The following is a 25,367-nucleotide window of genomic DNA, read 5'->3' as shown; positions in this document are numbered from 1 at the left end:
GGATTTCGGCCACCGGGCAATAAACTGCAAAGGCCCGGACAGGTCCGAACACTGCAGGAAATGTGGTGAAAAAGGTCACGTTGGCAGGGACTGCCTGAATACACCTAGGTGTATGCTGTGTAAGGTGGAGGAAGGTAACGCCCATACGACGGGTGGCTTCAAGTGCCCCAAATATCAGAAGGCGAAGGCAGGGCAGTAATGATGATGGAGATAACGCAGGTGAACCTCAATCATAGCGACGCCGCACAACAACTGTTGTGGCAGTCGACAACAGAAACAAAGTGCGACATTGCGAACATTGCAGAACCGTATCGGGTTCCTCCCGATAACGGCAATTGGGTAGCAGACAGAGCAAAGACGACGGCGATTCAAGTAATGGGCCGATTCCCTATCCACTGGAGCAGTACACCCAGATGTTGGATGTGCTAACCGACAAGCTGATCGGTCGAACGCCGGTAATAATCGGAGGAGACTTCAATGCGTGGGCCGTGGAGTGGGGTAGTAGACTGACCAACGCGAGAGGCTACAGTTTGCTTGAAGCTATAGCGAAGCTCGATGTAAGGCTGTGCAACGACGGTCTCGCTAGCACATTTCGCAAAAACGGTAGGGAGTCCATCATAGACGTGACCTTTTGCAGCCCGTCGCTGATCACCAATATGAACTGGAGAGTTAGCGAAGAATACACCCACAGTGACCATCAGGCGATCCACTACTGCGTTGGCCAGAAAAGTTGTTCAGTATGGCAGAGGAGGAATGGAGAACGAAGGTGGAAGACGAAGCATTTCGATAAGGATCTTTTCGTCGAAGCACTCCGAGCAGTAAGCGACGCTCCAAACATGGATGCAGGAGAGCTGACAGAAGCGTTGGCGAGAGCTTGTGACGCAACTATGCCGAGAAAATTGGAGCCAAGGAATCAACGGCGTCCTGCATACTGGTGGAACGACAGACTCAGCACCCTTCGCGCAGCATGCTTAAGAGCCAGAAGACGCGTGCAGAGAGCTAGATCCGAAGCCAGCATGGAAGAGCGTAAAGTGACCTACCGACTTACCAGAGCCGCGTTCAAACGGGAAATATCGACGAGTAAAACGAACTGCTACAAGGAGTTGTGCCGGGAAGCTGACGCAAATCCCTGGGGCAACGCCTATCGAGTAGTGATGTCCGCAGATGATCAAGGGCCCAGTTACCCCAGCTGAAATGTGTCCCGACAAACTGAAGACGATAGTGAACGGTCTCTTTCCTACGCATGCTCCAACAGCGTGGCCGCCCACACCGTACGCTGACGTAGATGAGGAAAATGCCGGTATACATGTGTCTAACGCCGAGCTGATAACGGTTGCGAAAGGATTGAAGCTGAACAAAGCTCCCGGACCAGATGGTATCCCTAATGTTGCGCTAAGGGCAGCAATCTTGGGGTTCCCAGACATATTCAGGACAGCGTTGCAGAACTGTCTAGCGGAAGGCTGCTTCCCAGACAGATGGAAGGTGCAGAAGCTGGTGTTACTGCCAAAACCGGGAAAACCGCCAGGAGATCCTGCTTCATATAGACCAATATGCTTGCTGGATACTCTTGGCAAACTTTTGGAGAAGGTCATCCTCGGCAGGCTGACGATCTACACGGAAGGCGAGAACGGATTGTCGAAAAGGCAGTTCGGATTCCGTAAAAAGACTTCGACGGTGGATGCTATTCGGGCAGTCATCGCGTGCGCGGAGAAAGCGTCCAAGCAGAAGAGGAGAGGCAATCGATACTGCGCAGTGGTAACAATAGACGTCAAGAACGCGTTCAGCAGTGCCAGTTGGGAGGCTATCGACGCAGCCCTACACAGAATGCGGGTTCCAGGATATCTGTGTAAAGTTCTGCAAAGTTACTTTCAGAATCGGGTACTGGTCTACGACACAAACCAGGGACGGATGTCAATTGAAGTCACGGCGGGAGTTCCACAAGGATCCATACTTGGTCCAACATTGTGGAACATGATGTACGATGGAGTGCTAACCTTGTCACTGCCAAATGGAGTCGAGATCGTCGGGTTCGCAGATGACGTCGTTCTTGCGATAACTGGTGAGACTGCGGAGGAGGTGGAGATGCTGACGGCGGAATCGCTAGACACCATCGAATCGTGGATGACTGGAGTCAAGCTGCAGTTGGCTCATCATAAAACGGAGGTGGTGCTGGTCAGCAACTGCAAGGCGGTACAGCAGTTGGAAATCAATGTCGGAGGGCACGCAATTCCATCGAAGCGCTCTCTAAAGCATCTCGGAGTAATGGTCGACGACAGGCTAAACTTCAACAGCCACGTAGACTATGCCTGCGAAAAGGCAGCGAAAGCTGCTAACACAGTAGCCAGGATCATGCCCAACATTGGAGGACCAAGAAGCAGCACGAGGCGTCTTCTAGTGACCGTATCATCGTCTATACTGAGGTATGGAGTCCCGGCTTGGGCTGCAGCATTGGGAACCAAACGTAATCGAGATAAGCTGGCAGGTACGTTCCGGCTCATGGCTATACGGGTTGCGAGTGCCTACCGCACTATATCATCGGAGGCAGTGTGCGTTATCGCCGGGATGATCCCCATCTGCATCACTCTGGCTGAGGACATCGCATGTTACCAGCAAAAGGACACCAGGAATGTGAGGAATACCATTAGGTTGGACACAATGGCCAGGTAGCAGCAGGAGTGGGATAACTCGGAGAAAGGAAGGTGGACCCACAGGCTCATTCCTAACGTGTCGGTGTGGATGACCTGAAAACATGGAGAAGTTAACTTCTTCCTGACCCAGTTTCTGTCAGGCCATGGATGCTTCCGGAAATATCTGCACAGATTCGGACACGCAGAATCTCCACATTGTCCGGCCTGTCCAAATATCGAGGAGACACCGGAGCACGTTATATTCGACTGCCCTCGATTCACGGATATACGAAGCGAGATGATGCCAGAAACCGCAAACGTCCTAAATCCGGACAACATCGTGCAGAACATGTGCCAGCATGAAAGCACCTGGAATGCGGTGAACAGGGGAATAACGGCGATTATGTCGTTGCTGCAAAGGAGATGGCGTGAAGACCAGAGAGCTCCGGGTCGCGATCGGAGTAGGCTAGATCCTCCGTCGGGGACTAGACCGAGTAGAGCGGGCGTAGCGTAGTATCGGTTAATAGTCGTCGGGGCGCCTGCAAACCGGAAGCCATCCTCCAACCGGAATTGCAGAACCGACCCTGGCACTTGGCCAACCAACGTCGAGTCGGAGTAGGCTGAGTCCACCGCCGGGGTCCAGCTGAGTAATTCGCGAAATAGCACCGGCAAATGGTCGTCGGGGCGCCTGTGAACCGGAAGTTTCCTTCCACCGGAATCGCAGGACCGACCTCGGCATCGGCCAGCTTCGGAGTAGGCTAAGTCCACCGCCGGGGACTAGTTGAGTAGGTCGCGTTGTTGCACCGGCAAATGATCGTCGGGGCGCCTGTGAACCGGAATCGCAGGACCGACCTCGGCATCTGCCCGGATAGCATCGGTTCGGGAGATCTTCCGCCGCCGGGGAAATCTTCGTCGGAGTAGGATAGATCCACCGCCGGGGACTACTCTGAGTAGTACGTAGCGTATCACCGGCTTGAGTCGTCGGAGCGCCAGTGCACCGGAAGCCATCCTCCAACCGGAATCGCTGGACCGACTTCGGCACTCCACCGGCCAGTATCGAATCATGAAGAAGCGCGTAGCCGGAGTAGGCTAGCTCCACCGTCGGGGACTAAGCCGAGTAGCATCGATCGTCACAAACCAGTTTTGGGTCGTCTGGGCGCCAGTGAACCGGAAGTCATCCTCCAACCGGAATCGCTGGACCGACCTCGGCATCCAACTGGTCAACAAGGAGAGCTCGAACAGCAGCAGCGGAGAACGAGTCGTCGTAGAGCAACGAAGTGCACATGAGCGTCCAGTAGAAGATCAACAGAGCTCTGACGCGAGGCCAGCCTAAGGGAAGTATGCGTCGTCGCACAGAAAGCTGTCCAAAGTCCCGGCGAGATGTTCAACCGCCAATTGGGCAAAACGCTCCAACAGCGAACTAGCAGTACAGTTAAAGGCTGAGATTGAAGAAGTGCATGAGCACAGAAATGCATGAGCACAGCCCTCCCCCGATGAAGTTGCCTGATGTAGTTCCGGGGGGGATCGAGGCACAGGAGCAGTAGGGAAAGTTTTTTAGTGGTTAAGCACGCCTAACGTGAGTCCCACACCGTGGCAACACACAACAGGCCTGGCTTTTGAAGCTTTTTTGTCAGTAGGGTCTTCGGATATGTTGTTCAGTTGTATGCACGAAACAAAAATTCTTTGCTCACTAGCGCTGCCTAGTGGCAAAATTTCGAAACTTTCGGCTCAAATAATGTTATCCCTTGTGAAACTGAGCAACTTTGTCGAGGACGCCATCTTTCTAAGTGGTCAGGCTACTGAGCTATCCACGAAACAAAAATTATTTGCTCCCAAGCGCCGCCTAGTGGCAAAATTTCGAAACTTTTGGCTCAAATAATGTTAGCCCTTGTGATACTTGTGGCTACTGAGCTATGCGCAAAACAAAAATTCCAAGCTAACTAGCGCCACCTGGTGGCGTAATTCCGTATCAGAATGACCACCGCATGTCAGCCCTTGAGGTACTGAACAACTCCTCCGAAGACACCACCCTTCCAAAACATCAGGATCTAGAGATATCATATGTTACAAAATGTTGCATTCTTATCCCTCATGTTTCATATAGTGCAAAACTGAAAACGCGCCCCTACCGGCCAAGTTCTCAACTAAAAGGATGATCCTCAACTCCTAAAGGTAGATCGTACTTAGCACTGAAACTTCGCCGAAGACAGTACAGTACTATCTCTTTTGGCATACGAGATATTCAACGACACCCCCAAAGTGATGGAATCCCATAAGCCCTGGGTCTCCTATAACGCTTTATATATAGTGATAGGAGTGCACGTTATAGCAGTGCGTTTAATAGGAGACCCGACTGTACAATAAACGCCTCCTTGGTTTGATAAAGGGGAGCGAACGGAATGAAAACAAAGTTGTTTGTTGACGATTTTGGATTAACGTTCGTTGTGCATTCTTTCGTCGACGACGAGGTGACTACATGCCAGAGTTATTATACTGGATGACGATGGCTTTTTTTTATTTCGCACTGTGACGAATCCGACGATTGCCTGCCCCGTCTGTAGCTAAAAATTGTGACGTGATGGAACATTTCTGAAAACGGCATCAGATACAGCAACCTCAAATCTACTAGAGATACATACATAATTTGATCCTTGAGACACGCAAAAATGTCATTTTTGTTACGCTGTGTTAGTGCAGGGTCGATTGGAGTAGGTACATGTAAAACATGATCTATCCCATTACCCCGAATCCCATTACCCCGAATGCCATTAACCCGAACGCCATTACCCCGAATTCCAAAACCCCGAATGATCCATCACCCCGAATGACATTACCCCGAATTCCTATATCATGGGGAAATGTCATCAATATCATCATGTGAAGATAATTGTAAATTCGGGGAAAAGCATTCGGGGTGATGGAATTCGGGGTAATGGTACATTGGGGGTAATGGAATTCGGGGTGGTGGCATTCTGGGAAATGGCATTCGGGGTAATGGGGTAGAATCGTAAAACATACATCGATTGACGAATTTTGATATGGCAATGTTTTTGGAAAGTCCGATTGGTAAAGTCAGAGCTATTGCATTTCTAAAATGTGAAGTACAATTCGAGTGTTATTATAGACGATGATCTTGAACTCTTGATCTATCTTAAAAAAAACGTGAGAAGTAGGCAATTACATCTCATTCACAATCCTACTTTGAAAATTACAAGACAGGACTTGCATAAAGAAATCAAAAAACGGTTTTTGAATTAGGAAGTAAAAATTCTGAAAATAATATCATGCAGTTAGGTTGGCTTTGAGCCTTTTTGAAAAAAAAAAACTAGGATGAGAGACAAAAATGAAATTATATTAACAGCCTATTACCAATAAGATATAAAAAAACCTTTTTTCAGTAGCTAAATTACATTTGTAACGGAATAGACGTAAATGCTTTCGTTCCAATGATCGATACCAGTCTAAGCTATTACACCCGATTCTGTTTTTGCACGGATTTTTTTTACACTGCCGTTTCCATACATTTTTTTCCGCCAAAACCTTATTTTTGCATGAAACGTCGAGAAATGCTGTTACTTTTTTTGCACGGTTTTTGAAATTTTGAACTGAAAACTTTTTTTGTACGGTACGCATCCCTCGTGCAAAAACAGAATCGGGTGTACTAGACTAGTTCTAAAATTGGATTCGATTTCAAAAAATCAAAACAGATGCTCAATCATCAACGGCATTCTTCAGTATCAAGTAGCTCACGTGATTTTCGAGTAATTATCATTGAAATTGCCCGCCCGGCGGTAAATTATTGTGCTATTAATTTCATAATGAAATGATTTATACTGAAAAATTAACTTTTCCTAGGAAGCACGGCTAGAGGCACCCGCTCGTTTCAAATGCTGCTTAATATAATCTTCCCGCGAGATGATTAATTGTTGGAAATTATTATTTTCCTCCGTCGTAAGATTTAGCCGAGCCCCACAGTGAGTCTAAGTCATTGTTGTTTCGGCTGGTTACACAGCGTAACAAAAATGACATTTTTGCGTGTCTCAAGGATCAAATTATGTGTCTCTAGTAGATTTGGGGTTGCTGAATCTGGTGCCATTCTCAGAAATGTTCCAGCACGTCACAATTTTTAGCTACAGGTCGCCAAAGTTGTAGAAAACACTGGTTTTATTAATGTTTACATAAAATTTAAAGTACAATTTATCATACTTTTTTGTAATCTAATCCACCAAACATGCAAAATAGAACTTGAACTTTCATTTCAGACATAATTTGATTGAAATTGCGCGATTAAATTTTGATTAAAACGATTTTTTCAACATGCTTGCAGTCTCCATACAAAATTCTTCGTATCTTCTATATGGCAAAATACAACAATTCTCTAAACCATCAAAAAATAACTTTTCCGTATCGAAAGTAATACAAACTTTGATGATAAGTATTGTTATACACATAAAGTTTGAATTCTGTGGCAAATTAAGCCAATATATTTACCTTACAAGCTGGCAAACTTGCATGCAAGTTGGCCGAAATATTCATTTTTTGCATTTTCAACAGTCAATATCTCAAAAACTAGACGTGCTATGATATTTCTGAAAACGGCAATGGATTCAGCAGCCCTTATTTAAGTGAATAGCAGTATTTTGGTGCTGGAGACAAAAACATGTTCCGCAGTGTTATCAGCGCGTTGAGTGACGAGACGAGTGCAGATGTCGGTCGAATTTCAAACCCTGCAACCCGTTCGTCCGGAAGTTGAGGAGGAAAATATTGGCCGCTGCTTCCCCTTCTACACTGGTATCTCGTTTCAAACTGCCTCTCCTGTGTCAATGGCATCTCATTTTCCGGCTGGCTCATTTAAATATGAATGATGTGCCTTGATTATTACACCCATTTAAGAGCGTTTTCCTCTGTTCTTCGTCTTCTCGTTTCAGCTATTATCAAGGCATAGCACATTTCCTAACAGAATGTAGGGAAACCAAAGGCCCATTGCAGACGCCACCTGTTAGTCAGAACGTATGGCCCCAAATTGAGGAAGTGTAGATACAAAAAAGTCCATGCAGAATTTGGCTGTGTTATGCTCGAGAGAAAAGAATGCCCCAGTGCCAGTGTGCTAGCGAACCGTAGTGAATGAGAAGCATACTAGTGACAAATGACTAGGATTGTAGAAAAAAAGTAACACCCACAAACGAAATAAAATTACAGTGCAAGCTCTAACAATGAAACGGAGAAAATACCTAAACAAACAGAAAACAATAAGCTGTTAAAAATTTTAAGAATTAGCATAATAATGACATTAAGATAATAAATTAGCACGAAGGAAAAAACGTCTTCAATCATTATTTCAATTATACCACAGCCCAGGTACGGAAAACTTCTCGACAGGCGTCTGCACGTTTTCTTCCCGTTCGTTGACGAAGGTAGGTTCGCTCCGCAATTTCCAAATTGACATTAAAATACAGATGCAAATGAAAGAAATCTTTTCGCATAAACAATGCCTGAAAGATGGTAAGTAATTCAACAGGCAGGAAGGAAAATTACATGATTTTTTGATGACTCCACTAGGGGTTCGCTGAAAAGGTGGTTTACGAGCAGGTAAGAGAATCAATATTACGTACGGTTGCAATATCAGACCACCAACAGATTTTTTTATGAACTCGAGTGTTTGATTGAATTTTATAAAGTTCTGTAGGGGCCCAGATAACCGTAACGGTAAACGCGCAGCTATTCAGAAAGACCAAGCTGAGGGTCGTGGGTTCGAATCCCACCGGTCGAGAATCTTTTCGGGTTGGAAATTTCCTCGTCCTCCCAGGGCATAGAGTATAATCGTACCTGCCACACGATATACACATGCAAAAATGGTCATTGGCATAGTAAGCTCTCAGTTAATAACTGTGGAAGTGCTCATAAGACACTAAGCTGAGAAGCAGGTTCTGTCCCAGTGAGGGCGTCAGACACGGTGTACTATATTAATATTATTATTATTATTATATTATATAATTTTTATGCCGTGGGCTCAGGACGTAACGCCAGAAAGAAGAAGAAAGTTCTGTAAAATTTAAGAAAGCACACGAAGAAAAAACAGTTTAGTCCTCGTTTTTCTTAAAAAACCACACAATTTTCATGGCTCAAGGCTATGTTTATTATCTCTTTTAAATTGCATTTTATAACTATCAGTAATTATGAATAGGCGGTCCATAATAGTGTGCCTGGGCGTAGCTTTGAATGTTTTCTATTATTTTGGATCCTCCGCGTATATATTTTGGACCGCGGCATTTACATTCGATTGCAGACAAAACCTAACATATCTACATTGATACCTTGATGGGTACAGCGAAGCGTCACGCCATTGCCGGGCGTATTGTAAAACTCCATCTTCGTCGGTCTTGGGCATAACTTCTCCAGTTGCCCCGAACGTTTAGGGTCGCCAGATCCTCTTCCACTGCATACAACCAGTGTATTCGTGGTCTTCCCCGAAGCTGCTGACCTCTACCTGATTCCCTGCTGAACATTATTTTCGCAATTCTTTCTTCCGACATTCGTACTAAGTACCAGCCCACTGAAATCTGCGTGTAAAATAACGCTTAGCAATATTCGCATCTTTGTACACTTGATACAACTCGAGATTCATGCGTCTGCGCCACACACCATTTTCAAGACAATACTCCGCAGCACTTTACGCTCGAAAATACCGAGAGCTTTCTGGTCTGACTCTTTCAACGCCCACGCTTCGAGCCCATAGAGAGCCACCGGAAGAATCAATGTTTTATATAGGGCAAATTTGGTTTTCGCTTGCAAGCTTCGGGACCTAAGCTGGTTACGTAGTCCGTAAAAGGTCCTATTCGCGGCCGCAACACGTCTTTTCACTTCGCGGGAAACGTCGTTGTGACATGTCACAAGTGTTCAAAGGTAAACAAATTCTTCAACAACTTCAAACACATCCCCATCAAACACTACCTCAGCACCTAAACCATCAAATCTGACTCAATCTCTACCTGCAACCATGTACTGCATTTTGGGTGGATTAATGGTCAGGCCTATCCTCGCTGTCTCCCTCTTCAGAGGCACGAAGGCCGCTTCCACTGACCTGCGATCGATTCCAATGAGGTCTATATCGTCCGTTCTTGCTTAATAATGGTGTGCAAGAACTGAAACAAAAGGAACCTCATGCCTGCCATAGCGGCTGTCACACGATTTCACAGAAGTTCGGTGAAAATAATGCCATTACCGACCTGTTCGTTAGTATTTCACAGGGTTACGGTAAAATTGTTTGTTTCACGGATTTATTTCCGGTGAAATAGTAGATTTCACAAATTTTCTCCGGTAAAACAGTCAATTTCACGGATTTTTTCGGTAAAATAATAAATTCCACAGGAACATCTGTAGTTTTGTTGTTTACAGTTCGAATTCGGTGATTTATTTCACAGGATACTGCGATTTATTTTAAGTGTGAACACTTGATTTCGAACCATCCAGCGTAGCATGTATCAGCCTAATTAGTTTCGCCGGCAAACCATGTTCAAACATTATCTGCCAAAGCTCATTTCTTTTCACTGCCAAAGCCTAACATAGGGAAAGCGGTGGCAAAATAAACAGGGGTTGTAAAATAAACACCGTGCCTTTTACCGAGAAAAAACAAATTTTATTGAATTTTAATCACTTACGGACGATTTAGACAATAAATCGGAGTGTTCGAGTTGATACGGAGGTCAATTGAAGTGTAAATATCAACGAAAACTAAGATTTTAGAAAACCACGTTTGGAAATTAAAACTGATTTAACTTTTAGCTCGGGAGTCTGGAGGTTTTTCCGTGAGATGAACACCGTTATGACATGATGTCAAATCTGATACCTTTAGATTTCTTTTAAAATGGGTTACAATCATTAATGGATATATTTTCGAGAACGCAATGGAAATTTTCAAAAATATTTGTTTTGCTCAATTTTTTTGCTTGATGTTCATTTCACGTATATGGCAACCCCAATCCCACCTAATGAATTTGACAGCAGCCAAGATCATTTGAGTATCCGCATTGAAATGCATTTAAGTATCCCACGGTTGCTTAGAACATGTTGGATTCGAAAAGATGGCGGCGCCGCATACTGCTGGTTCATTTTACCATCCACATAGTGCAGGTAAAATGAACATTTGCATCGTTTTTTGCTAGCAATAAAAATATGTGAAAATTTAGCTATTTCGATCTGAATGCGTGTCGCTGGTATAGATAATATCCCTATTTTCGATGTTGTGCAATAAAACTTTACAAATTTCTCGTTTTTCTGTCAGAAACAAGATGATATCCTTAAGGTGTTGATTTTACTACCTCTTCCCCTACTGTTTGTTTAATATGCTGGCACACATTCCGAAAAATCGATTAACAATGAAAACCTATGGAGTTTTACGCTCCCAGTTCAGAAATTTGAGAAAAGATGTTGTTTACATTCGTACAATTTCTGATAGCTTCAATGTAACGTGTTGTAACAGTATAGATGAGCTGATTGAATTTAATCAATTCTGTCAAAATAATTACATGTTTGAAGCACAAACTGTTAATGCAAGTGGCATTCAATTACATGTTTGAAGCACAAACTGTTAATGCAAGAGGCATTCAGACCGGTTTAAGATAGCGAATCGGACTCTATTCAAGATTGATGTTCATTTTTGGGTTTTTGAAATAGTTGCATCTACCCAAAGTTATTAACCGGCAGCTCCATTTTTTACCGCAAGAAAAAATTCAAATCAAATAATTTTTTTGTTTCTCGGTATATTTGCTCCATTTTTTCACAAGTTTTCAAAAAACTCTTCTTGTTTAAGAATCTGTGTCAACATTGATCATTGGTCGTCTGGATCCAGAGCTATTCCAAAATTCCTTGGGGGACCGACGCGTGACCATAACCCACGTATATATCTCTATATCTCAGGCTACTGAATTTTTATTGTATTCACTGTTCGGAACAATACATTAATGAGAGTATGCTGTGAAAAAATGAAACAATTTGCTGCAGCCGTCTTTCAGTAATAATCAATTTTGTTGCTGGTACCACGCTGGCCAAATAAAGATCTTAAAAACATCAAAAATCCTCATATCGTAATTTTCATATTTCTCTGAGAATATTCAACCGATTTGCATTATTTTTCAGATTAGCTCCATATGACATGGCATTGTATAGTTCATATTTAGTTTTTTGAGAACTTGTGGAAAAATGGTGCAAAAATACCGAGAAACAAAAAAGTAATCGCAGTTTGAATTTTTTTCTTGCGGTAAAAAATGAAGCTGCCGGTAGAGGGGTTAAGCAAAAGGCACTTTCCTTGTTTTTTTTTCCACAAACACAACAAGAAAACAAAATTCAATGCGATGACATGTAGTTTTTTCGACATGAATTTGCTCGTTCGAGCAGAAATTGAAATTTTTGATTACACTCAACATTTCTTTTACTTAAACCCGGTTGCCTGTAACTCAAAATTCAAAGCGATGCCATATAGTTTTTTCGACATAAAATTGATTGGAAAAGTCAGGTGAGCATGCCTTGGTAAAAAAAATAACTTCCGATAACACTCAAAATTTATTTTACCCCCAATTTTACATTCAATTTCTTTTACTAAAATATCACGAATATTCCTATTTTTGTGCATGTAACTCAAGTGAACATGACCGAGTAAAAAATTTTTTTTCGATAACACTCAAAATTTATTTCATCCAGAAAGCCAAACAGAAAATGTATTTCCTGAGCTTTTTTTGTCTGTAAATCAAAATTAATGGCTATGTAGTTTTTTCCGGCAGTTTTGTTCGTCTGTAATTAAAAACTCAAGGCCTTGACGAGTAGTTTTTTTCAGCAAGCAATAACTTTTAGAAGCCACGTGTACATGTTTGAGCAGAAATTGTTTTTCTTATCACAATCAAAATTTTCTTCAATGTTGACACGGTATCTTTTTTATGTAATTTATAACAAACAAATCAATCTTACAAACAAACAAGCATATCTCAAATTTGGACCAATGAAAGCCAAGACCTTCCTCTTTCATTTGCTGCTAAAATCAAAATAATCCATCGGGGGGTCAAGAGCAAGTTCTTTTTTTTTAATTTTGTTGTTGTCAATTTAAATGCATCGTAAATTAATAAATTGAGGTTAGGTGAACTGTTGAAACGGATTAAGATAAAAATTGTACAAAAAGTTTTGCTATAGACCTAAAAATTCACAGGCATGGGCCCCTGTTACCCTCCTCTTCTTTGATTCCATCCAGTGTTGAAATTTCTATTGCTTTCACTTAAGTATGTCAAACACCCCTTTTTATTTTGGTTTGTAACTCAAAAGCAATATTCATTTTTCTGGATTGGATAAGGAACAAAAAGTCGGAAGACTAGAGGTCGAAAATACAAAGGACCGAAAGGCAAAAGGTCGAAATGACAAATAATCGAAAATGATTTGAATGGTGGAAATTTTTTCCGTCTTTGAAAAAAGATTTTTTATATTTTGCCCATTGTTTAGTCCTACGTGGCCTTTTCTCCTTTCGACATTTCGTCATTCGACCTTGTGTTCTTTCGACCTTTTGTCATAGATTACAGAATAATAAATAAGTTCACGTTTTAACAAAAGACAGCCTCAATATTACATTTCATAAATCAAATATTCGAATCCAATTTCCTGCATGGTAGTGCAACGTTGGCACAATTGTCTCTGTTTGTGGTGAGAGCGTTGGACGATTATGAATCGATGTTTTCATTCCGATCATTCGATTTTTTGAATCGATGCTTGGGGCATCTAAAATCGGGTGAATCGATTTACTTCATTCGATTTTTTGATTCGATTCATTTTGTTGGAAGTGATGAATATCAAATATCAAATTTCGGATTTGCCTTCAAGTAGTAAATCTGTTGCATGGAATTTAAAAATTGATTTAATTTAAGGATGCTAAAATCGAATGCATCTGAAATAGTCTCATTTCAAACTTCAAAAATTTGAATACAAACTCGATTCGAATCGTTTCAAAAACATCGATTCATAAGATTCGATTAAATCGGTGAATCGATTCGGCAGTTCAAATGTGATTCGATTCAGTAAGGGGCCGTCCATAAATGACGTAGCAATTTTTCACTGATTTTTTACACCCCCTCCCCCCTCGTAGCATTTAGTCACAAATGCTGATATCCACCCCCCCCCCCCCCCCCTGGAAAAATACGTAGCGAATCAAGCACCCCCCCCCTCCATTTTTTTATATTTTGCACTTAACGATTGGGCTAAAATGAATCAATAAAATCCAGAAATTCAAAACAAAGTTCGATATTATCTGATATTATTTACTGACTGAAACATAAGGATAATCTAACGAATGATGCTTTGATATACCGTAGCATTCTTATACCTTATTATTATCCAGGCTGTTCCATCCATGTTGCATTGATATATCAAAACAAACCGATGAGTTGACTTAGTGGAAATCTCCTGCAATATGGAACGCACTTAATCAATATTTTGTTTTTCTATAACAACGTTAATATTTGCCCAAATGTGCATATTTTATTCCATTGAAGAATTGAAACTCCAACAGTTAATATGAATAAAATTAAAACGGATGATTCTATGTCTTGTTAACAAATGGATGTCGATAAGGCATTGATTATTATTTTACTTATTAATCTTTTTCTTTCATTTATAAATTTAATAGTTAGACACGGAAACAGTTTAATATTCACATAACTATTTGAAGTTTCATAAAATTTGTTTGATTGCATTTATCAGGAAAATTTAAAATTTATTAGAAAAAAGATATTCTTGCCATATTAATGTTTTAAAGCTGAATCATCATTTTATAACCCAAGTTTAATAAGTCAGGCAAAAAAGTTTGATAAAAAACTATTTGTAATTTTTTTCAGCTCTACTCTTTTTTACCAAAATTATTCAAAATGCTACGTCCACTAGGTGGAACCCCTCCCTCCCCCTCGTCACATATCGTCACAAATTCGTGAAGACCCCCCTCCCCCCTAAAATGCTACGTCATTTATGGACGACCCCTAACATCGATGTTATAGACAAATTTTCCCAACGCTAGTGAGAACTGACAGAACATGACGAATACACACTTTCTTGTTGAATTTACGTTAGAAAAAGTGCAAATGAATTCTAACAGACATCGATATGTTTCATTGATTTTATTTTTCTACTCTACTCTCTACTTTTTCATTTGGCCTCTGCAAGTAAATTCGTGTCGAAAAAACTACATGTCAAAGTCTTCTATTTTGATTACAGACAAAAAAGCTCAAGAAAAACGTTTTTAGTGCGGTTTTCCGGCTAAAATGAATTTAGATTGTATACGAAAATTCATTGTTTTTACTCAAACATGTTCAATTGACTTTCGCAATCAATTTCATGTCGAAAAACTATATGTCATCGCTTTGAATTTTGAGTTACAGGCAAACGGATCCAAAAAATAGGGTTTTTCGTAATATTTTGGGTAAAAGAAATTTTGTGTGCAATCAAATATTTCAATTTCTGATCAAACTTGTTCATTACACTCAAACAAGCCGAAAAAACTACATGTCATCGCTTTAAATTTGGTTTTGTTGTTGAATTTTTGATAAAAATGCGTATTTCAAAAAACTAGGAAAGTGCCTTTTGCTTAATAACTTTGACGCATCTATTTCAAAACCCCAAAAATGAACATCAATCTTGAATAGAGTCCGGTTCCATTGCTGATTTTTTTTTTTGAAAATCGCTTCGAAAACTAGAAAGATATGCATGGTGTAAGTTGCATTTCCGACTCTCTGAGGGGGGTTGGGTGTACAGGTGTTAACCCTCCAGTCGTCGCGCGGTTTGCCACCGTCAGCACCACCACGCTGCTATTGTGAACGAAAAGCGTAATTTTTCCAAGAGTGTTGTACAAAATACAACAGCGCGATGACTGAAGTGTTAAGGTAAATATGATATTTTAAAGACAGAATAAGTCTTTTCACTATTCTAAAACAAAATTGGAAACTTTCTATTTTTGATGGCAGGTCTCTAAAATCTCTTTTTCGATTAAAATGGTTTCTAAAGTCACTATTTTCTAAATCCTACGCATTTACCTCCAGTAATTTCAATAGGGATAAAAGATACAATTTACACCGTCTTCAGTCAAAGGCTGCATAGACTGAACAATCGCGAGCATTAGGCAACGGACAACACGAAACACCCAGGGGTCCAGCGATGAATTTTTCGTTTAACGAAAAGTTTCCACCGAACGGAGCGGGAATCGTCGAGCCCACGCCTCGTGGCAATTACAATGCGCCTATATGACTGACGTCGCTAACCGCACGGCCACGAAGCCTACGCTGACAATTTTCCCTTCAGAGAGCTTTTCATCCTTTCATTCGTAGATTTCTCGAGTAATTATTTTAGCAGAACTTCCCAAGATTTCTACAAAAGTTCTACCTAAAAAATCCTCAAAGGATTGATTCAGAGTTTTTGAAGATTTTCGTTAGGGATTATTCTCCCGAAAACATACAAGAATTTCTTAAAAAACTATCCATCAAAATTTTCACATCAAGGATCAGTATGCTACAGTCATTATTTCGATTAATCAAAAACAATCTTCAGAGATTCAGATCGATGTTTTAAAAGGCATTTCTTCAGAAAATTTAACAGACTATTATCCAGAGAATAGTTTCATTGTTTGTTTTTCAATAAATATCTTTGGAATTTATTTAGCACACCCATAAAAACCCAAGAGTTCGGAAGTTTTCCAGGAGATCACTTTAAGGGGGTTGAGGGACAAAAGATAATCCAGCTTTTTACGCTTGCCATAAAACTGCGTGAATTGAATTTGACATTTCTTGCCTACAAGTTTTACAGCTTTATCTTAGTAGGCCGTTCTAAAATTGTTTATTGTGCTATCGAGAATTTTCACTATTTACATTTGTATTTACGTTCGTTCGTGGCTACAGCAGTATAAATATCTGATTTTAAAATTTAACTATCTCTTTAAAAAACTGCATACTTTAGTAACTAGATTACGCCAAAATAACGTCTTTTGGCAATTATTTTATTTTATTATTTTCGGAATATTTGCACTGTTTCGAGTTCAATTAAAAAGTCTCTCGGTTACTTACTTTTGTCTTTGAACAACCCTCTAAAACTCTTTGTAAAATGACTGAAATGTAATGATTTCTTTACAGGCAAAGCTATTTGTCGTTCGTCATCCAAATTTCAGCCAATTCGGACTACCAAAAGCTGAGATATAGCACCCCAAACTTGGTCATTTTGTATGGGAACACAGCATTCGGTTACTAGTTTATGTCACTGACTGTATATAAACTAAATTAAAAGCGACGAAACAGTTAATGCACTATCACCATAATTCAAATAATACAGTAATTGAAATTGTTGTCCCGTATCCACTTATCAGAAATAATCTTTGATAGATCCTGAAAACTTTGAAAAATCTTGAAATAAATATTTGCAACAGATCCTAGAAAAACCTTGGAGAAATTCATTAGGAAATCCTTGCAGGAAAGCTCATGGAATTATACCCTGATGGGATACTAACAGAATATATTTGAAAATTTCATTCATACTTTTAAAATGTCTGGACAAATTCTAAAAACAGAAAATCGTTGGAAAAAATAACAACAAGGATACAATACTCGAAGAACCAGAAAGAAACTCGCAGGAATAGGTGGAGAAATTACCCCACAAATATGTGAATGGTTTATCGAAAAAATATGTAGGAAGAATCTTTGGAATTTTTTTGCTGGACATTTGGGAGAACTCTTCCAAGAATCCTTGCACAAATGCTTGAAAAAAATTCTCGAAGTAAAATCCTTAGAAAATCAAGAACCTTTTAAAAATTCAAGCAGCAAAATATGGGATTATAAAGACTTGCTTGAAGATGTTCTGGAGAATACTTTGGAAGAAACCTTTCAGAAATACAAGACAAAATCTTGGGAATATTACTGAAGAAGTTCTGGGTTAAATCTTAAGAGCATATCTTAGAGGAAGAGTTTTTGAATTCCTAAAGAAACGCGTGGATCATTTTTTAGGAAAAACTCCTGAAGTATTACCTATAGAAGTTTGTAGAAGTATCCCTTAAAAATGTTTAAGGATTTCTTACAGTTGCACTTAAACACATCGATAGTATAGTTAACAAAACACGCAAACAAGATTTTCAAATATATTTCCTGTCAAAAAACAAGTTTAATAAAACCCTAAGTACCCTTATAGGAATATTTCAAAGATCTTCATAATGGACCTACTTTTGGACAAAAAGATATAAGGATTTGTTGAAATATGTAAAATACTGTCAATCCTCTAGAATTCAAATAATGTTCTGAGGGATTTTGAAATTATATGATCACACTTTTGCTCTGTGTACATGTAAAACCTAAATTTAAATAATAATTCTCCACAAAGTGACAAAATTCAATAGCCAACCTTTTGCCCCCTAAGAATGGCTTCGGAATTATACGATAGACTTTTCCTATCGCTGGTTCTTGGGGAAATTTTTGTTCTGACGAAACTTTTGTTAGATCCAAAGAGAGCTATGAAGCTGGCCAAATTTTAGAACATAAATCAAAGAATTTTCCAAGCAATCCATCAAAGATCTGCTTAAGAGATGTCATGAATCCACTCTTATTTGTTGGGAATGTTTGAAAGAGCTCACTGTAAATGTGCAGAAATCTAAACAAAATCTCATCAGAGACCTTATTCGGATTTTTATATATATCAAGGACTAGTCTAACTAGTAATTCTGATAAGATTTCACCAAGAATCAATATTACCACTAAATCCAGAAATGCACCATAGATTGATTCCCAATGAATCTGTTCATGATTTCAGTATAACTCCCGAAAAGTTGCCAAATATTTTTATGTGATCAGCTTTCTGCAAACCTGTACTAATCTAGCCAATAATACTTTCAAGGATCCACTTAAAATCTTATTAGCAATCTACTAATTACCCTAGTCCATTATTGCCTCGATTCCCATTAGGAAGAACTAAAGACCTAAATCTAAATCAGTGCGCATCGTACCTTCGTGCTGTGCGTACACGAATTCTCTCTGCTCTTGGAAGTTTTCTTAAAAACTACCTAAAGCAATAAAACAGTACTTTTCAGTGCTACAAAAACAGTACTTTTCAGTGCTAAAATTAAAAACGGTACTTTTCAGTGCTACTAAAACAGTACTTTTCAGTACTATTTGTTCTACTATTGATCCCTTTACGATCCTTGTTTGGACCCGTGCCTTCGATTTTTTCGTTGGACCCGTTGGCGAAAGCTAGCGGTGGCAATCCTTCTTGGACACCGTCTTGGGAAAAAACCTTTCGAAGGTCACGTCTTCTTTAGTTTATTAATTAAACATGGTATCAACAACAAACAAAAGGAAGGGTGAATCTCTGAATTCACTACTTCCTTCCAAAAAAGTGGGTTTTAAAACTGTCACTACACGTGGCAAGAATGGAAGAAAGGACGCTTCCCCGGAATGCGAAGTTTCTTCCAAGGGTGCAATGAATAATTGTATCGAAATGAGCAATCAGTTCGATGCTCTAGACAAATTTTCCGAAAACCAAATCGAAGCAGCCTCTAGCCCAGGCTCTTTGATTCAAGTGAGGAAGCAAAGAGTGCCGCCTATCGTGGTCAGTTGTTCCGAATTTGGGGGATTTAGGCAGGAGATCTTGAACTCCATTAGGGGAATCAAGGTTTCCTTCCAAATCGCAAAGAAAGGAGACTGTCGCGTTTTGCCGGAAACTCTTAAAGATCGTGAGCTTCTTCTCAAACATCTTGAAGAGAAGAAGCACAATTTTTTACTTATGACGACAAAACTGAACGTTTGTTCAAAGTTGTCTTGAAAGGTCTCTCAAGTGACTATAAGTCACCTGAAGAGATCAAAAAAGGAATAAATGATTTACTTGGATTTTCCCCAGTCTAAGTAATCATTATGAAAAAGAGAACCCAATCTGGCATTGTTCGGAAAGGGCTTTCTCAAGAATTTTATTTAGTTCACTTTAACAAAAAAGAACTAAATAATATTAAAGCTTTAGAAAAAGCAAAACTTTTGTTTGATGTCCGTGTGACATGGGAACATTTCCAGAGACCTGGAGGAAATTACCAGAACCCCACTCAGTGCCGTCGGTGCCAAAAGTGGGGTCATGGTACAAAAAATTGTCGCATGGATGCTAAATGCATGATTTGCGGAGGTTCTTCTCACGCCAAAGACGTCTGTCCAGTGAAGATACCACCAAATTCATATGTTGTAATTGCGGGGCTAACCATAAGTCCAATTTTTGGAATTGTCCTTCACGCAAAAAGGTCATTGAGGCTCGTGCCAGGCAGATGAAAGATAATATCCGTTACGATAACGGTTGTTTCCGGAATTTGCCTGGTAGAGTATCGAACAATGCTCATTTTTCAGTTAACGATCGCTTGATTAGGAATCATACCCACCAGGAAGATCATAATCATGCTCATTCACAAACAAATTTTAATCCGTCGGGTATCCGTTCGAATCTTTCAATTTCGAATGTATCTACCCACGGTAAATCCTTTGCCGATATCGTAGCAGGTAATTTGAACTCTTCCCCTATTCGTTCCATGAGTACCCATTCTACTTGTTTCAAATCAAATGGAAAAAACCCTACCGCCACAGGTAACTCCTATCCCGCTTCTTCGTCTACCGAAAATTCCAATGGGAAATCTTCAGATGACATGTCTGCCTCTGATTTTAATTTTCTAACTGAACAATTGAATCTAATGATTGATGCAATGTTCAAAGCCACCACTATGACTGAAGCAGTCCAAGTAGGTGTAAAATTTACTAATCAAATTGTTATTGGATTACGTTTTTCTAATGGATCCAAATAATAATTTAAATATTTTAAATTGGAATGCTCGTTCTCTGAATGGTAAAGAGGACGAGCTGTTTAATTTTCTTACAGCTAATAACGTGCATATAGCAATTATTACCGAAACGTATTTAAAACCTGGATCTAAACTCAAAAGAGATCCTAACTTTTTTGTTTATCGTAATGATCGACTTGATGGGGCATGTGGGGGAGTTGCAATCATCATTCATAGGCGTATAAAACATCAACTGTTTTCATCATTTGAAACTAAAGTTTTTGAACCTTTAGGTGTTTCTGTTGAAACACAGTTTGGTAAATATACTTTCATAGCTGCCTATTTGCCTTTTCAATGCTCTGGGCAGCAAGTTAATTTGCTCCAAACTGACTTGCGTAAATTGACTCGCAATAAGTCAAAATTTTTTGTCATTGGTGACTTTAATGCCAAACATCGGTCATGGAATAATTCTCAAAGTAATTCCAACGGCAGAATTTTATTTGATGAGTGCTCTTCAGGATATTTCTCAACTCAATACCCTGATAGCCCCACATGTTTTTCCTCTTCTAGAAATCCATCTACGATTGATTTGGTCTTAACCGACTCTAGTCATCTTTGTAGCCAACTGATTACTCATGCTGATTTTGATTCTGATCATGTCCCTGTTACATTTCAAATATCCCAAGAAGCGATTCTCAATCCTATCAGCTCCACTTTCAATTATTTACGAGCCGACTGGAATATATATAAAACGTATGTTGACTCCAATCTTGATGTTAACATTTCTTTAGAATCTAAACTTGATATTGACAATGCTCTTGAAACTTTAACAAATTCCATTGTTGAAGCCCGGAGCATTGCAATTCCAAAATGTGAAGTAAAATTTGAATCCGTGATTATAGACGATGATCTTAAACTCTTGATCCGTCTTAAAAACGTGAGGAGAAGGCAATTTCAACGCACTCGCGATCCTGCTATGAAAATTATATGGCAGGATTTGCAGAAAGAAATCAAGAAACGTTTTGCTCAATTAAGAAACAAAAATTTTGAAAATAAAATTTCTCAATTGGACCCTGGCTCTAAGCCCTTTTGGAAATTATCGAAAATCTTGAAAAAACCTCAGAAGCCAATACCGGCATTGAAAGAGGAAAACAAATTATTACTAACTAATTGCGAAAAAGCTCAAAAACTTGCTATGCAGTTTGAAAGTGCGCACAATTTTAATTTAGGACTTACTAGTCCAATTGAAAATGAAGTTACTCAGGAGTTCGAAAATATTCTCAATCAAGAGAACGTTTTCGAAAATGACTGGGAGACTGATTTGGAAGAAGTGAGAACTATTATTAAAAAATTCAAAAACATGAAAGCTCCTGGCGATGATGGAATTTTCTACATCCTCATCAAGAAACTTCCAGAAAGTAGCTTATCATTTTTAGTTGATATATTTAACAAATGTTTTCAATTAGCATATTTTCCTGACAAATGGAAAAATGCTAAGGTTGTTCCAATTTTAAAACCAGACAAAAATCCTGCAGAAGCTTCTAGCTATCGTCCAATCAGTTTGCTTTCCTCCATCAGTAAACTTTTTGAAAAGGTTATTTTGAACAGAATGATGGCCCACATCAACGAAAATTCAATTTTTGCCAATGAACAGTTCGGATTCCGCCATGGACATTCGACCACTCATCAACTTTTACGTGTAACAAATTTGATCCGTTCCAACAAATCTGAAGGCTATTCTACTGGTCTTGCTCTTCTAGACATAGAAAAAGCATTCGACAGTGTTTGGCATGAAGGTTTGATTGTAAAATTAAAAAACTTTAATTTTCCAACATACATTGTTAGAATAATTCAAAGTTATTTGTCAAATCGTACACTTCAGGTTAATTATCAGAACTCCAGATCTGAAAGACTTCCTGTAAGAGCTGGTGTTCCTCAAGGCAGCATTTTGGGACCAATATTATACAATATTTTCACATCTGACTTACCTGAGCTACCTCAGGGATGTCAAAAATCTTTGTTTGCGGATGACACAGGCCTCTCCGCCAAAGGACGAAGCCATCTGTAGTCGATTGCAAAAAAGTTTGGATATTTTTTCTTCATACTTGCAAAAATGGAAGATTTCTCCTAATGCTTCCAAAACTCAACTAATAATATTCCCACATAAACCAAAAGCTCTTTATTTGAAACCTTCAAGTAGACATGTTGTCACGATGAGAGGGGTTCCAATAAATTGGTCAGATGAAGTTAAGTATCTAGGGCTCATGCTAGATAAGAATTTAACTTTCAAAAATCACATTGAGGGCATTCAAGCCAAATGTAATAAATATGTAAAATGTCTCTATCCCCTTATTAATAGAAAATCAAAACTTTGTCTTAAGAACAAGCTTTTGATATTCAAACAAATTTTCAGGCCAGCCATGTTGTATGCTGTACCAATATGGACTAGCTGTTGTAATACCAGGAAGAAAGCTCTGCAGAGAATTCAAAATAAAATTTTGAAAATGATTCTGAGGCTTCCTCCCTGGTATAGTACCAATGAGTTACATAGAATATCCAATGTTGAAACATTGGAACAAATGTCAAATACAATCATTAATAATTTCAGGCAAAAATCGTTACAATCTTCTATTGCCACGATTAATGCGTTATATGTTTAGGTTAAGTTAGGTTAAGTATATTAAAAACGTTTTTTTTTCTCCTATAAGCAGGTGAAATCAACTCACCTGTAAAAAAACTGAACCGCTACGGCAAATGAAATGTAATATGTTGTTAACAAAATGTTAATTAAATCTTAAATTTGTTTTACCAAATTAGGATGATAGTGTTGTCAAATAACACAGAACACCTAGATATAAGAAATGAATGTAATGTTTGGAATGATACTAATAAAGAAATTAAAAAAAAAAAAAAAAAAAAAAAAAAAAAAAACTAAATCTAAATGAAAATTTATCAAGCATCTTACCTCGAATCTTGCAATAAAACCCTAAGTACCCTTATAGGAATATTTCAAGGATCTTCATAATGTTCAATAAAACCTACTTTGAATCTGATCAATATCTTGCCGCCAGAAATCTGCTAAGCATTTCACTAGAAACCCACAAAATTGTTAGAAAAATATACCAAGCAACTCCTTAGGACATCGATGATTTGGTTTAGACAATTCAGAATCAAAAATATAATAAACCGTTACTATCTCTCTACCCATTCACCAAAAGTTAATCATGATATGAAACACGAGCTGTCAGGTTGCACGACTGCCTGGCAAAATTTTGTAGTTTCACACATGGTGTTAAAAATAAAACAAATTCTTAAATTTCGGTATTCTTATGTTTGAACTACATATGTTCCCGGTGTGTTCTCAAAATTCCCGGGTATTTCCCGTATTTTTCCCATACATACATTTGAAATTATCAGGTTTGCCCACTTTTCCCGGATGAAAAGACACCCTGTTCAAAGCAATCTTTAGATAAATAACTCCTGTAGAAACATATGAAAAGATCCGAGAAGGGTTTTTAAAGGTTTATGGAAAATTAACTGCAGGCTTTTTTTTAAACGAAATCCTTGGATACATTTCTCGCGTTTAGTATCATAAGGGCGTAACTGCAGTGATCGATTTCTCTTCGTCGATTTTCTCTTTAGCTTTTTACTTGGCTGGGTGACTGTTTTCGACTGCAATTTTTGACTCTGTAGAAAGTACTCATCACTCTTTATCGTACTGCACTTTAAAATGTTATGAAAATCTATTCAATTTCGTGTAATAATGCAAAGAGAAAATCGACGAAGAGAAATCGATCACTGCAGATACGCCTGTATGATACTCAACGCGAGATTTTTATTACATCATTGCACAATGGTTGGGTTCTATATTAAGGGTGTGGCCAAAACTACCAAAACACTTTTTTAAGATTTTTATGATTTTTATCATTTTAAAATATACCTCATGTATTATATTATTATAATTTTTAATTGAAATTGAACTATAATTTAACTTTCTTTGACGTAAAACTGACTGAAGTCGAAAAATTGAAAAATTTAACAATAAAATAAAGTACAAAATTCTTATTTAAGGAATGCAATATTTTCCCAAAGTTACACACTATCTGAAGGCTTATGGTTAACACTTTTATCGAGCGTGAGGATGGAAAAAAATATTTGGTAGAAGTTTTTATACCGTTCAATATTACACTTGGGTAATTGTGATGCACAGTACCAAAAAATCATGTGATTTACGTCTTTTGGGATGCACATAAAAGAAGCGAGCCAAATGACGTAAATTTGAGTCGAATTTTAAATACGTTAATGTCTGATTCTGGAAATGTCGCTCACACTTCTATCGTTTTCGTGTCCTTCAACATGTAAAATTACATTTTTGGTTAAATACATCTGCAAGGCAACGTTTTTGTGTCGTTCCATCACTTACATCATGTGCCATTCAGTCACAACTAGAATTACGTCCACAGTAATTTTCATTATTTTGAAGAGTGTGATTTTGAACCTGAAAAACAACTCTTGACGCGTCATGTCGCCGCCATTTCGAATATTGCACTTTAAAATACAACCTTAGATCTTACAAAAAACGTTTAAATTTTATGCAGAAATTTGCTGATTTGCAAGTTAGAGCTGTTTGAATAATTCAATATTTTCATGCATTTTGACGATATTTTTCATACAAAGTTGATATAAAATATATTTAACCGCTCTTCATACATATTTTGATAAAACTCGTTAAAATAAAAACAAAATTTGTGCTTTCAGCCAAATTTGATTGCATTTCTAATGAAAATAAACTTTTCAAAAAATGTTACGTAATATGTGAATAACCCTTTCTGAAACAATAAAAACGCCAAATAACATATTCAGATTACATATTTCCTCGATTAAAGCGATAAGACTAGTTTTGGCCAAACTTCGTTTTTTTCCGACCATTGTGCATTGTT

The 25,367-nt window shown here is 38.8% G+C and overlaps 1 protein-coding gene across 4 annotated transcripts in view; it reads left to right on the top strand.

Moving 5' to 3' along the window:
• LOC5575441 (protein ABHD13) overlaps positions 1-7,948 on the top strand; it is a 73,010-nt gene extending 65,062 nt beyond the window's left edge. For 3 of the 4 annotated variants that reach the window (XM_021844679.1, XM_021844677.1, XM_021844678.1), the window contains exon 4: positions 7,556-7,869. In XM_021844679.1, the coding sequence (XP_021700371.1) occupies positions 7,556-7,664 (109 nt within the window). In that variant the 3' untranslated portion in view covers positions 7,665-7,869. Of the gene's footprint in view, positions 1-7,555 lie in introns of all 4 variants that reach the window. The other variant, XM_001661910.2, reaches the window with a different exon arrangement.
• Positions 7,949-25,367: the final 17,419 nt, after the last annotated feature.

The sequence above is a fragment of the Aedes aegypti genome, chromosome 2 (genome assembly GCF_002204515.2).
Source record: "Aedes aegypti strain LVP_AGWG chromosome 2, AaegL5.0 Primary Assembly, whole genome shotgun sequence".
Taxonomy (NCBI): domain Eukaryota; kingdom Metazoa; phylum Arthropoda; class Insecta; order Diptera; family Culicidae; genus Aedes; species Aedes aegypti.
This window is presented reverse-complemented; position numbering and strand designations above follow the sequence as displayed.